This window comes from Phalacrocorax carbo, chromosome 1, assembly GCF_963921805.1.
Source record: "Phalacrocorax carbo chromosome 1, bPhaCar2.1, whole genome shotgun sequence".
NCBI lineage: Eukaryota > Metazoa > Chordata > Aves > Suliformes > Phalacrocoracidae > Phalacrocorax > Phalacrocorax carbo.
Genome location: NC_087513.1, coordinates 62,058,531 through 62,072,759, shown reverse-complemented (window position 1 = coordinate 62,072,759; position 14,229 = coordinate 62,058,531). Strand labels below are relative to the sequence as shown.

The 14,229-nt window shown below is 41.2% G+C and overlaps 1 protein-coding gene across 1 annotated transcript in view; it reads right to left on the bottom strand.

The window, feature by feature from the left end:
- The window catches only part of LOC104041893 (tyrosine 3-monooxygenase), a 31,943-nt gene that overhangs the window by 12,017 nt on the left and 5,697 nt on the right, over positions 1-14,229 (bottom strand). The window contains exons 4-8 of the mRNA XM_009501235.2: positions 12,066-12,133; positions 10,850-10,900; positions 7,004-7,149; positions 1,065-1,200; positions 347-416 (exon numbers count right to left, since the gene is read on the bottom strand). Of these exons, the coding sequence (XP_009499530.2) occupies positions 347-416; positions 1,065-1,200; positions 7,004-7,149; positions 10,850-10,900; positions 12,066-12,133 (471 nt within the window). The remainder of the gene's footprint in view (positions 1-346; positions 417-1,064; positions 1,201-7,003; positions 7,150-10,849; positions 10,901-12,065; positions 12,134-14,229) is intronic.

Genomic DNA, 14,229 nt, shown 5'->3' with positions numbered 1-14,229 from the left:
GGACAGGAAGCCAGGGGACCAGCGTAGTCAATACAACTCAAACACGCAGCACCACAGAGGCTCCACTGGCACCCTTCTGCAGACTGACACGGCCCTCCCACAAAGAAGTCCCACAAGAACTGCCTGCCCTTCCTCTTACATGATGGCCATAGGGAGCAGTGCTACCACTCCCTTGGAGTAAATGTCTGCTGGGGCACCACTAGCCCAACACCTATGGACGTTACACCCCCGACACAATCAGGTCTTAAAATAGTGTTTCAGGCACAGTGAGCTGCATGACTTTGAGGCACATCTGGCCTGCTATCCAGAGCAGTTGGTTAAACAGCCAGCAGAGCAAGCTTCCTACCTGTGAGAACTGGGCAAACTCTTTGTCAGCTAGCATGGGAACATGACCCAATAACTCATGGCAGCAGTCTCTGGAAAACAAGTGACCTTCATGCTTAATAAAGGCTTCTTTTCCTGCCCTACATGAGCTTCCCATTAAGAACTTCAGCTGATAGACACCCAAAGGGGAGCTAGTGTGAGGGCTAGTCCACAGTAGCTACCTCCATACGTGGCCTGGCAGGGAGCGTGACAGAGCATTCCCTTCTGCCATGGGGAACCAGCTGCCCCCCAGTACCTTGGCTATTGTCTCACTTGGGGTGGCACGGGCACTGGTCTCCCATGTCACAACATCTTTGAAAGGCCCCTGTTTTGTCCCAGCATACAACAAAAGCGTCTGTGTGAACTTGTAATTTCTCATGAAATGTAATTGCTGTTGTCTGGCCAGCACTTACTGGGAGAGTTTCACAGCAGGGAATCAAACCCCAACAGATGGTAACTGAAGGCAGGATGAAAAGATTAAACCAGATATTCTGCAGTCTTTTCCTTCCCCAGACAACTTTGCAAGAGAGACAGAGACCCACACCCTCTCATGCATGACTTCCCCTTCTAACTCTCCAGCTACCAGTTTCTCAAATTGTTTCGTTCTGTGGACTACTGGGTAGAGCTCCAGAGCTGTTCCCAAGAGAATCGTCCCCAACACATTTTAGGAGGATGGGATTGTGCCAGTGCATCAAACTTACGGTTCTGGGGAATGCATAGGAGAAGAGAAATGTCTTATATACTGTGTGCTCTGGAAGACGCGAAATGCCAGGCTGGCAAGGAAGTCACGAGCAGACAGTAGTCCTGCAGCTGGTCTCAGCTGGAAACCTGTTCTCTCTGCAAAGAGAAGAGAGGCTGAATTTAGGCATTTCTAGGGTTCACTACATAGCACACTTCCTTCAGGTAAGCCGTTTCAGAGGACCTTCATGTTCTGTTGCAGTAACTCCCTCCACCTAAGCATAGTAGCAACATTCTGTCTTACCATCATCGACATGGCCCTGTTCTGTTATGGGTCCGATTCTGCAACATCAAACCATTTAGCCATGCATCCTACATATATTCACACAGCAATCATATGAGCTATGGGAGTACTGCCTACCCCAGTTTACATTTTTAGCACATTTACACACATTTATCTACTAAGTCCCACAGGTCAGTGATGTGTCTGAGGTCACATATGATTCTTATAATCAAGCAGGGGACAGAACCTGCATTTTCAGTCCTGCCTAGTCTATTAATTATTGGATTATGTCTCTCATGTATAGTGTATGTAAAAGAAAAACAGAAGTTAGATAAGGGATACACACATCCCGCTACCTTTTTCTGAGAGCCCCTGGCTCTTCCCTGATGCTAGGTTACTGTCTAGCCCCCTCCTGCAGACATTCTTATTCCCTGCACTGAAACCCCTGGTTCCTTGCACTGTGAAGACAGAAGTAGGTGGACCGTGGGTCTGCTCCAGCCTGGGCAATTCTGTTCCTCAATGGGTCTTGTTCAAGATATCCCAGTGGCAGAATTGGAGCATACTATTCAACTTCATTTCCCTTTGTCAGGGCATGCTCCACAAGTATAAACTAGCTCAGCACTGGCAAAACTTGCTATCAATTTTATCTTTCTGCCCCAACTTTGTTAGAATGGGAACACACAGGAGAAAGAGCAAACAGGTCCTTGTCAGAGAGAAGGGTACTGGAATTTGGCACTTAACCATTTAACATCAGAGTTTCCATCAGTGCTCTCACCTATTCTTAATTTCTGGATTTTTTTTTTAACATTATATTTGTCTAGAACTAAATACACAGCCTCCCAGTGATGTGTTGTATGCATTTTGCTTTGCACATGTCCACAGAACAGGACAGAAGAATGCAATAATTTTGCACCATGATTTCAGCTTGTGCTATCAGTGTTAGCCAGGACACCCTGTACTACTACAAAAGGTCTGTGAGAGACGACTAACAAAATAACCAGTCTTATGGTCAGCAGAATACAAAATCTACATTTCCATGGGAAACATGTTGGTGGTCTGCAAAGCTAAGAAAATTGAAAATCACTGCTTTAAAAGAGAGCCAATGATAATCTTTTTGAAGTCCTATATTCAAAATCTGTGTTGCATTCTCAGCTCCCATAAATGACATTTCATCTTCTTTAAAGCACAAAAGTACATTTTAAAAAAAATCAGAAATGTCTTTTTTCTCCCTCTCAATCCATATTCTATTGTGTCATGAAGCCTGGAACTTAATTTATTTTATGTAAACAAACAAAAAAAAAATCCCACCCAGAAACCAAGCCATTTACAAGATTTGTTTTGGTTTGGTTTTTAATGTTTCTTCCAGCATTTCTTGTCTTGCTCTGTCTGGTTATTAGCACTTTTCTCATTTAAAAGAGAGAGAGAGAGAAGAAAAGGGGGAAAAAAAGCTTCACTGGAAGAATTAGAAGTGACAAAACATCTGAAGCTATAGAGGACAAAAATGAGTGGACAGCAAAGAATGTTTTACCTGACAATGTGAGGGACTAGGTGGTTAGCATTTGCCATGGTTATCTTCCATTGCTCCACTGAATTCAAAGCTAATGGGTACAGAACTGCCTCAAAGCTGAACAACAACAACAACAAAAAAAAACAAACCCGTAGAGCTTATTTGTTTCTCTTTTTCTATATCTGAGCAAAGGCATCAGAGTTAACCAGGGAATCAGAAGTCATTGTAAAGCATTTTATTATTCTTCCCGCTCCCCAATTAAGCAAGCAGGGTATTTGGGGGAAGAGACAGACCATCAGCTATGTCTCCTTAGGCACTGGCCAGGGCCTGGCACATGAAGGGTACTCCCTTGCTGCTGATGCCATAGTAAGCCAATCCAGAGGAATGTGAAAATCTCAGAATCCGGTCATCTTTGGACTAAATTCTGAGTCTGAGTGAAGTGAAAACTGCACCAGCTGAAAAATATATCAGACAAGGACCAAGCCCTAAGTAACTCAGTTTTGGAAGGACTATGAAAGAGTCTAGGGAAATTTATATTGCTTTAGCATCCATGTTGGAGGAGCAGGAGGGAAAATGAAAATTACAGCTTATGTTCCCTGAGATGCCCTTTTAAATATAGGCCAGTGAATCAGACTGTCTGCTGACGGGACAGACTTGGCCAGTTGCCTTGAAAAGCCATAGGAAAAAGTTATCTGCTGAAGGTAATATCTGCAAAATCTGAACTTCTATTTCATTACTGCACAGTAAAACCAGCAATCAGTAGAGAATTGGGGGTGTGGCTAATTGGACCTGCTGCCCAAAGATGTCTGAAACCAAAATGAGTTGAAGAGAAAGCCTTTAGCAGTTGACCTAAAGTGATCTGTAAGGCTTAATTCTTGGCCTAAAAACTCATGTATACAGGCCTGTGCGTTGTAGTGTGAGCTTGAGTTCACTGGCTGTAATTTCTTCCAGCTGTGGAGGACAATGAATGCCTAAATCCAAACATCTTTCCTAGAAAGAAAGATGTGCCTAGGTTCATCTAGTTAACCCTTTAGAAAAACACTTTTCATGTTAAATGGTCACATGTTTAACCATTTAAACTCCCTTTAAGTAACTGTGAAATACTTATGATGCAGAGTTCCTTTCTGTTCAAACCAGCCTCACTATCAGGCCAGGTAACACTAGACACATCTTGTAGTTCAACTTGTATTGAAGTCAAAAGGAATTGCTTGCTTGAGTTCATAGATACTGCTGGGTAAAAGAGAAGATGGAATTTTATCTGGCTGTGTGGGATGGTTATAACATGATCATTTTCTTTCCAGGATATCCCTCTGTCTCTCTCTGCAACCCTATAGTTTATTATACTCAAAGCTGTGCCAGCGGAGGTTTTCCAAAGCTGCACCAGGGGAGGTTCAGATTGGACATTAGGAAGCATTTCTTTACCAAGGGGGTGGTCAAACACTGGAACAGGCTTCCTAGAGAAGTCATCGATGCCCCAAGCCTGTCAGTATTTAAGAGGCATTTGGACAATGCCCTTAACAACATGCTTTAACTTTTGGTCAGTGCTGAATTGGTCAGGCAGTTGTACTAGGTGATCATTGTAGGTCCCTTCCCACTGAAATAGTCTGGTCTGGTCTGGTCTATATGAAGTCTTATCACCACATATGCAAAAGAATGGTCCAGTCCTCAGTGGCAGTAGTTAGCAAAGATATGTGCTGGGATTTATGGCCTAAATGGGAGAGTGGGACAGTTCAGGCCTCACCCAGAGATAACCACTGACAGGAGGAACTGCAGTATGCATCTCCACATAGGCTGTAGTTGAAATACATCCACTGTATGCTACAGAACTTTGGGAGGCACATCACAGCCTATAGTTTGGTTGAGGTTTGGTTGGTTGAGAACTGCACACCTGTAATGGAGGAAAGAACCTAAACACACAGTTGATTGATGAGTTGTAAGGAGTAAAAATACTGGCCTTGTGCTAAAAGCCACCCAAATTAGAAACAAATCACAAGAACTCCTTATAAATCATACCCCTCACCCAGTGGCTGCTTGGCATGAGGCTGTCTTTAACACAGATTTTACAGACCTTGCAGATGCTTCTGACTCAGACTGAGTTTGTTACAAAGGGACCTTACAATAACGTCAGTCTTCATGCTGTTCTAGAAAGTATTCTGCATAGTGAAATTACCTTATTAGAGGGAATCATTGAAGATAAATAAGATATCAGTTCAAAGCCCCACATAATGGGACTAAAATAGCTTACTCACTCCTAATTGTGTCTAGCTGTAAACACAGTTCTTTTGAACAAACTTTGTTCCATCTATGCATAATCTTTCACAAAGCCTGTAGCCTGGAGGCTAAACTAATCCAGGTTTTATCTACAGTTTAAGGAGGGTGGGGCCAGTGGTCCCAAGAGCCATTCTTTCCATTTTCCTCAGACACTCATTCCAGATGGAATAAAATGCCTCTGAAGTGCCTGATTCTCATTCTCAGTCAGAATAGTTCAGACAATTAGCTTACACTAGACACTCCATGTTTACAGTAGATGAGTTGAAACTTACTGTGAACATCATCCTAACCATTATTAGCAGAATTTTCAGAATTACCCTTTTTACTTTTTTTTTTTTTTTTTTTTTTTTTGCTTAGGACAATTTGTATGGCACAGAGAAAATGTAGAACTAGAGCCAACAAAAGAAGTGAGCAGGCGAGCAGGCCCAAATTCCAGGCACTCAAATCCTTTCAACCACCATAGGCAATACAAATAGTATTATGACTGGGTGTTCTTACATTATCCTAAATTCTCCCGCTTTGAAACCACCAGATTCACTTATAGAATATGAATATCTGTGGTAATCAAATCAGCATCACATGATTTCTGGAGCTCTCTGCTGACAGCTACTGTGTAAATGAGATAAGATTTGATCAACTACTTGATGAGAAAAAATATTTATCAGCCCAGTTACTGAAGGAGGGAAGTAAGATGAGCAGTTGAATACAGGGCAAAATACATGAGAAAATACATAACACATCCACGAAAAAAATTCATACAGCTAGATGTGATGGTCTCATGAGAGATGTTTTTCATATGCCTACCCTCCATTCCCTTACACTAAAGGTGCAATAAAAACTTTGTCATTGAACAGCTTAATCTTCCCGAAATATGGCAATGTCTTAGAAAACTTTTCAGCAACAGAAGGCTTATTCAAGCTCACTAGCATCACCTATTGATATATGGAGCAGGTCACTTGATTTCCTGAATACTGTACTTAAATTGAATTTATTTAAAGTTAAGCCATACTTTTTATTATCTATTTCATCATAGTGATCAGCTGTCCTCCTCTCTCTGGTACGTCTTGTCACTGAGAAGAAGCAAGGAGGCTTTAAAGACCACCTTTCTTTATTCATTCTTGATAAAGGTAGGCAATCAGCTGGTTGACACAACACTTGGACTTGGGAATCCGTGCAGCCTGTGGCTGCATAAAAATAATGCAGGCGCAGTTCCCCTCCCACCCCTTGCTAGTCAGCCCCCGGCTAACAGCAGGTAGGTCAGCCTAGCAATCTTACGTGTCCTTTCATCTAAGGCTACATCTTCATGCATTTACAGATTAGCACCACTGCCTTTCTGCTCTCCTGTCAGCCTCACGGTAGGTACCAAAAAGTGTGGCAAGTGGGGCCATGGAAACAGAAAGAAGCACTGTTGTTTCAAGACAGCTGATGACTGACTAGCAGGACCTCCTGGAAATAATTTCCTCTAGGACACATTGCTATCCTGTCTCATGCATCAGAAAAAAGTGGATTTGAGAGCTATGTGTGTTTGTACTTGTGTTTGGGTCTTACTAGCGACATAGCTATAGAAGCATAAAATACAGCCAAACCCATAGAAAACCTGTGTGTGGAAGTCATGCTAAGCAGTGTGTTACTGTGGCTGTACTGCTGCTAGTACTGGAATTAGCTGGTTAGCGCTACACAACTGCAGCCACTCACAGAGCAAACACAAACTTACTTACGGCTTGGTCCCTAGATATGCCTGGTATTAATGACCTGCGCTACAGCTCATCTTACACAAGGGAACTCTACAGCTAATCAGCTCTGCTGACCAGCTTGGGTCCTACAAGATGGTTAATGTGTGTATGTGGTGTACAAACATATGCAGGAAGCACTAGAATAAACCACAGTTCATAATGACTGACCTTTTAAAAATCTGGAGACATCCTGGAGTTGAGGTATATTATCCTCTTGGTAGCCACAGTGTTTCTCCAGCTGCTGGAAAGCATCCAGGTATTGCATACAGGCATGAGTAGGGTAAAGGCTACTCAGCTTCCTGTAGACTTCTCTCCTGAAAAGCAAAAGCCATGTAGCATGACCCACCTCAATAACGCAGTACTTATCTGCCCTATCTAGAGACCCACAGAGAAGCATAAACACCTAGCAGAGGCCACAGTCTAAAAATCTGAACTCAGGACGCCTGGTGCTTGGAAGCTGATGCTTGGGGGGATGTACCAAAGCATAAGGGTTTTTTGTTTCAATTTTTCTTCAGAAGGTGGGTTCTGTTCAGCAAATCTGTTTTATCCCTTCCTACACCCTCCTTTAATGTAACAGGGCTCTAATCCTGATTCAGAAGTGTTTCTTGTTTAGGTATGAGGGTGTTGAAGATATCAAGGAAATCCCAGGGAAAAAGCTGAGGCTGTGGCCCTTCCTATGTTGTGCAGTTTAAGGATGGAATGAGTTGGGTACTCCCTCCTTCTCTACATTGGGGTACAACTTGAAATGCCGGTCCCTCCATCTCCATGCTGAAACATAGCCTATATTTGACTCTTATAAAGCTCCTCCTAAAAAAGCACATTTTCTGATACTGAAGAGTAGCATCTGGACAAGCAAAGAGGTTCATACTTTTGCAGTTCAAAATGCCTGGCACGGGCTATGTATTTGAAAGACATGCCAACTTCTTGAAGCATTTAGCCCATTATACAAAAAGACACCAGCTGAAGAAAAATATATATAACCAGATTTGGGCACAGGCTTCAAGCTTCTCCCAAACTTGATGGTGCTTGGATTTAGAGCTGTGGTTTGGAATATATTTAGCTGTTGCAAAATAAACAAGTAGTAATAGGATGGCAAAGAACCTTATAGAAACGGTTATTTTTGTTCAGACATGGCCCTAGGGTGTTAACAATTTTATAAACATTGTTTTATGAAAATTGAGATCATTCTTGGAAATGCTGGCTACGGAAAATGACCTTTTGTTGTTTTTGTATTGTATTTTTTTTTGTGATGCTATTGTTGCTATGGAGGTGATAGCCAGTCCCTGGTAATGGCTCTCTTCATTTGTATGAATGTCTTACACAGTGTGGGAGTAATGAACCAGAATGAAGGGGGGGAGGAAAACCTTAGGAGGAAAAAAAATTAAAAGAACAGAGGGAAACAGTGGCTGCTGTCACTATTGCAAAAGCCGCAGGAGACTGGGCCATTTCCATAGAAGAATTAGGAAAAAATGAGGACTAGAGTTCAAGTGTTGCCCTGGCTTATTTCCCCATAGAATACTACTGACTTCAGCGGGATTGCATAGGATCTGAACCAGTACACAGTTCTTCCCCAGACTGGAGTCTAGAGAGAGCAGGCTTGTTTACACTTCTGCACATATGGTCTTTTTTATGAAAGTATCATTCTACTGTGTGTCCAAACATTGACTACCACAGAAACATAGGCAGTCTTAGAGACTAGTGATGAATTATCCAAAGCGAAGTGTTCCTCCTCTCTAAGTACCTCTAAGGCAATCGTCTAAGTTCACTCCAAAGTAAACAGAGTAGCAGATATTTCCAGACAACCATTTATCTTGCTCTAATGTAGTGTCTCAAATAGATGTAATGCCTCACCCTATGGAGGTGCTATGACTCAAAGGACCATTGAGCTGCTACTCGATGGTACTTCAGTCCAGAGATGGAAAGAGAAACTGCTGAAAGTGCGGTTTTTAAAATACTCTAGAAAGGAGCCTCGTAATGAAGGATGGAGCCAGCCACTTGAAAGACTTTAAAACCAATTACCTCATTTTACATAAATTTCCTTATTCTTCTAGAAAAAAGTGGCATTATTCAGCTTTATTATGAAGATACGACAGGTGCAGCCCCATAATTTTGTCCTAGATTAGCCCTTTTTCTTCTATTGCTTTTACCCATAAGACATTTTTTGTGACTACTTAGTTTCAGGGCCTTCCAAGAAGCCTGCTTGAAAACAGAAACTCAGATCATCTGTACCCTCTGTTTTCAGAAAGTCATATTTCTTCACTTGATTAGTTTTCATTTTTATAACTGTGTTGCTACAAACTGAAGGCATCCAACAACTCTTCAGAGTGAACACCAAGGGAATTTAGTCCGTGCTACAAATTTCCCATTCAATTGCACAGTGCTCAATTAAGTTGTGCTGTAATGCAGCTGACCTCAGGGCACAGCCCCAGGGGGCTGTGATAACCATTGGGAGGTCTAATTTCGGAAACAGCTTTACAGAACAAGACAACCTGGTTTGCTGGGGTTGGCTGTTTGGGGAAATGGGTAGATACTCCTTTAAAGGTCTATTCCGTTACCACAGTGGGACTAATTCTAGGTGGAGAAGGGCTGGAATGACGGAGGTTGGCAACAAAAAGGAAAAACAGGAAAGAACACAAAATTAAATTTGTTCAAATATGACATTCCCACACGCCATCCCATGCCAAGATTGTTGGCTGGTGGTAGCAATCATGAGCATGACACCGACCATCAATCTTTGACAATTGAAAGATGCTATAAAAACCTATTTGAGCTTTATAAAAATGTGACTGCCTGGATGAGTTGGATGCAAAGTTTCTGTGTGATTGTGGGCAACACCCCTCAAGCTTTCTGTGGCACAGTAGATTTTATTTAAAATAAAACAATCACTGAATAAGGTGGGATGGTCCTGTGGTTGAGGTTCTGGCATGAGACATCTAGTGTATGGATTTAATTCCTGGTATTGACATAAAATTTGTGCATAATTTTGGGCAAATCACTTAAGCTCTAACTTTTTTTTGTTCCACAGTTATAAAATGTGGTCATCATCTTTCATTTTTCCCACCTTTAGGCTGTCTTTCTATTTAAACTGTAAACTTTTCTAAACAAGGATTCTTTCTTATTATGTGCACATGTGGCACCTTGCACAATCCCATGACTCTGCTCTTAGCTGGGACATGTGACCGTATTTATGTTTGTATTATCATACAAATTTGAAATTATTGCTTCTTACTGAGATTTGTTAAAGTTAGTGGGAGAAAGTGGAAATACAGGTATATGAAATAAGAACCCTGCGTTCCTTCCAGCCTGCCACATGGTTCACATAAAGTCTGCAAACACACTTCAGTTGAATTAAGTTTGTTTCTTTGGTTTTTGAGTGGCAAATCTTCAGGAGAAACAAAGCCCCAGTGAAGAAATGCTGCACCCATGTAAAAGTAACTTGTCTTAATTTCATATGACATCAAAGGCCTTTTTACAGCGTAAATAATGTATCCTGGAAGGGCACTCCAAAATGTCCTTTATGTTCAGTTTGAGAGAATGATACCTATTCACGTTAACAGCAATGAATACTTGGAGGAGAACAAGCAAGGCTGGTCTGTCCTATGAACATTGGATTAGCCACATCCTATGAGTGAACTTCCATCCTGTGAGTGGGCATTTTCTCCTGGTAACAGATCTGGAAATGCGATATTTCTGTCACCACCATATCTGTGGTTAATTAGAGGTCACTTAGAAGAAGTTATGCTATAGGCTTCAGGTGTTTTCTGGCTTCTGATATCTTGATGGGATTAGCAGGCTGGGAGATGGTCAGGAAAATGCATTTTGCTCTAGAAAGTAAATAGTTAAGAACAGCCCTGATAATGCCTTTCTGCAAAACGTATGACCAAAGGGTGACAACTGGAGTAAAATCTGAGATGGACAAATATGGTTTTAAAATGTTAAAAGTCTCACATTGCCAGTCTTTCCTGGGACAGCAGTGAAAAGGCCCAGGAATCAGAGTGTAAGTAACAAACTCACCAAGTTGCAGTCTCCTGCGCTGTGTACTCAATGAGAGGCAAAGGGTCTCCTCTGTAATGAAAAGAGAAAATAATGCATGTATCTAAAGCAGATTTCAAGTTCAGTTTCCAAGTATTATTTTCTTTGCCTGCACCATGAATATTTGCTGTAATGAAGACAGAAACAGCAAAATAGCATGTAACTGAGGTTTTTTTGTCTTCGTAGGCTCTAATGTGTGCATTTTGTCCTCTCTTCCAATGCATGGAGGAAACAGAGGGATATGGTAAGTAAGGGAGCCATGTTCTGCTTTACAGAAGAAGAAAGAGGCCTTCAGGCTTATTCTTACCTCTGCTGAAGGCAACCTAGAAACCAAAACACAGTGTGTGCCTTCATAGAAAGTATTCATAAACTCCTCAGCAGACAGCTGCCAGGTATACACTAACTTCTGTGATGGGTGGTCTTCTCTCCATTTCCTCACTGTGGCCTTCTCTCCTCTTCCTCACTGTTGCTTCTTTGGTAGCTTTGTGTTGCTTTTGTGCTGTTTTGTGCTGTTTTGTGCTGCATTGTGGTATATGGTGGCGGTGAGAAAACTGTGCTCAGTAGAAGTCTCTCAAGGTTTGGTAGATTTCACCAGTTCTTGGACACCACGAGGCTGACAATCCGTAACCAATTCTACCTATTCACCTGATTGACTCTGTCAGGTGGCAGTCTGATTCTGGTGAAGTTTTACACATTAAGGCAGAAACATTTTCAATCACCCACATGAGACCTGAGAAGTTTTTAGGTTTTTAAGAAGCTAATATACATGGCTAGAGATATTTTGTCAAACAAATAACAAAAATAGTAAATTGCTTTTCTTTGTCAAAAATACATTCCTAAAGATTGTTCCTTATAGTTCCCTGAAAAAGATTAGCCTCAGCTCAGGAGCTAGTCCTAAAAGAATTGCAAAACTGAAATGAAAGAGTCATTCTGAGAAATCATCTCTGCTAAGATAAAATACAGCACTAAATAAGATATGAATGCAATTGTAAGATTTTTATCTTAAGGCATATTTGCTGTGTTGTGGGAAAAGTCTATTTCATAGAGGGTGAAAGATTCTGTGGATAAACTCTATTTTCTAAAAGATAGTCCTATTGATACATTGACAGAAGATTAAGATTCTCGTATTTTTTGTACACGAAGATTTCTGAAAGTGCATGTAGACTGCTGAAGTGTCGTTTAAGCAGCTTATACTTACGCTCTGTAATTAAAGGCAAGGTCAGCAAAGAATGCCCTCCGTTTCTTATACTCCAGGTCAGTGTATCCCTGAGTTAGAAAATAATTCAAAAAAAGTTTTACATTAAGGAAGATCTGTGGGCATAAATAAATTTGCTAACAGAAGCACTTAGAAAACCTAGGCCTCAAACATGTTATTTTCTCTGAGGCAATAAATCTTGAGCCTTATGAACAGGGTAAGCCAAAGTCAGTTACATCTGTGAACTTTTGATGAAAACTTGGGGCCTGTGACCAGAATGGAAAGTAACATAGATTGGTGGGAAGGTTTTGGAGATGTTCATAAATGCTACATCACAGACCATTACACTTACAGTCAAATTTAAATGCCTATCACATTAAAAATTGAATTGAAATAGGGGTGCCACTTCTGCTAGGAAAGATCTGAATCTCTGAATCATTTCTTTCCTGCGCTAAGCACGAAGGTTGCAGGATAGGGCTGTGATGGACATGGTGGTACCAAGCCTAGTAACACCTCGCCAGAGAAAGTACACTGCACCTGCACCATACCCTGCGCTTTGGGTGAAGAAGGGGTCCTCCCTGGCTAGAAATCATTAGAACCACCACTGAACCTGAAGAAAGTACAAGCTTTCAGCTCAATCCCCCCTTGGCCATTTACTACCATGTTATGATAAAGACAGATTCAGTGGTATCTGTTTAAAGGGGCAGTTTACTTAATAAATACCAGATTTTTCTTTTCACCTCCTCAGTGTTTACTAGAAGCTGAGCTTCAAGCAGGCTTCTCCAGATATTCAATATGAATAGAGATGTGGAATCAAATTCCTTTGAATTTTACATCATTCATAATAGGAATAAAATCTGAAATCTGGCACTGTGTTACTAATATAACTCATAAAGCAGCGTTGATCAGCATCACTGTACAAATATTTATTATTCTAAAATATTCAGAATTTACTGGAACCACTTTGCATACTGCAAGCCAAATTTCTCCCTTAGGTTTATTCACATAATTTTCAGTGTAGCAATAATACCAGTAACACTGCAGTTAATGAGTATTGTGTGCGTGAATCTGAGGAAAGAACTGGATCCCGAGAGCATGTTTATTTTTGTCATGTGTTATGGATAATATGTTCATTCAGATGCCACCCTTGCTTGTCAGTAGCTATAACAAGTCCATGCAAAACACATGGAAAAGCCATCGGGCCAGACTAGGGTTGATGTTGTGACCTGTCAGCTTTGTCCCCATTGTTCCCAGGGCTCTGTACCCACCCTCTGAGCAGCAGGAGCCTCCTGGGGGACCGCTACAGCCAGTGTCAGGATGCCCCTGAGACTGGTGTCACAGTGTCATCGGTTTGCTTTTCTGGCTATTAATGAGGCAGTAAAGAACAAAGTGAAGCTGTTGAGATGGACAGACCAAATTACCCATTCAGTAGTAAATGTGTATGCAAAATCTCTGCTGAGCCATCCGTGTATTTGATACTTTCCTCCAAAGTGTCTACTTATGAGCCACGCTTAGCAGCATAGTAAATGAGCCCATATTGTGCTCCTTCCTACCACAGGCAAATGATTTTCAGTGCCTGAGCTAACTTGTTTCAAGTTAGTTTAGGTATCTCTACATTCCACTGCATTCTGCAGTGTAGATTTATCCCCACTCAATGCTTCCGTAACTCTACACCATTGGTGCTTTCTCTCACCCTCTTCAGTGCTCATACTTCCTATTTAGCAAAGTCGGAAGGGAACTTAGTCCAATACAAAGAGTTCCCAATGTGCATTCATTTATCTCATGATAAATGGCCTCAGAGCTAGCTTAGAAAAATGACAAATACTTGGATTGTTTCTATCAGAAAGATGTGAGCAAGAATGAAAGATGTCCTGATTAAGGAGGATATGAAGCCCTCCTAGGGCATTATAGTTTAATAAGCGATTCTTAGAAATAGAGGATAGAATTGGGAAGTTTTTTGTACCACACAGAACTGTACATAGCTAACAACATTAACATTATGTAGGTTAATAAAAGGATCTAAACAGAATTTAGACATTTAGAAAAGGGAGTGGCAAAATCTTGTAAGTTCTGTTAACATCTATCTAAATTTTCCTTGCATTTCTCAATGCAAAGTCTTTCCTTTTTTTTTTCCTTTTCATGCATCACTTCTATGTGATGTTTGGCA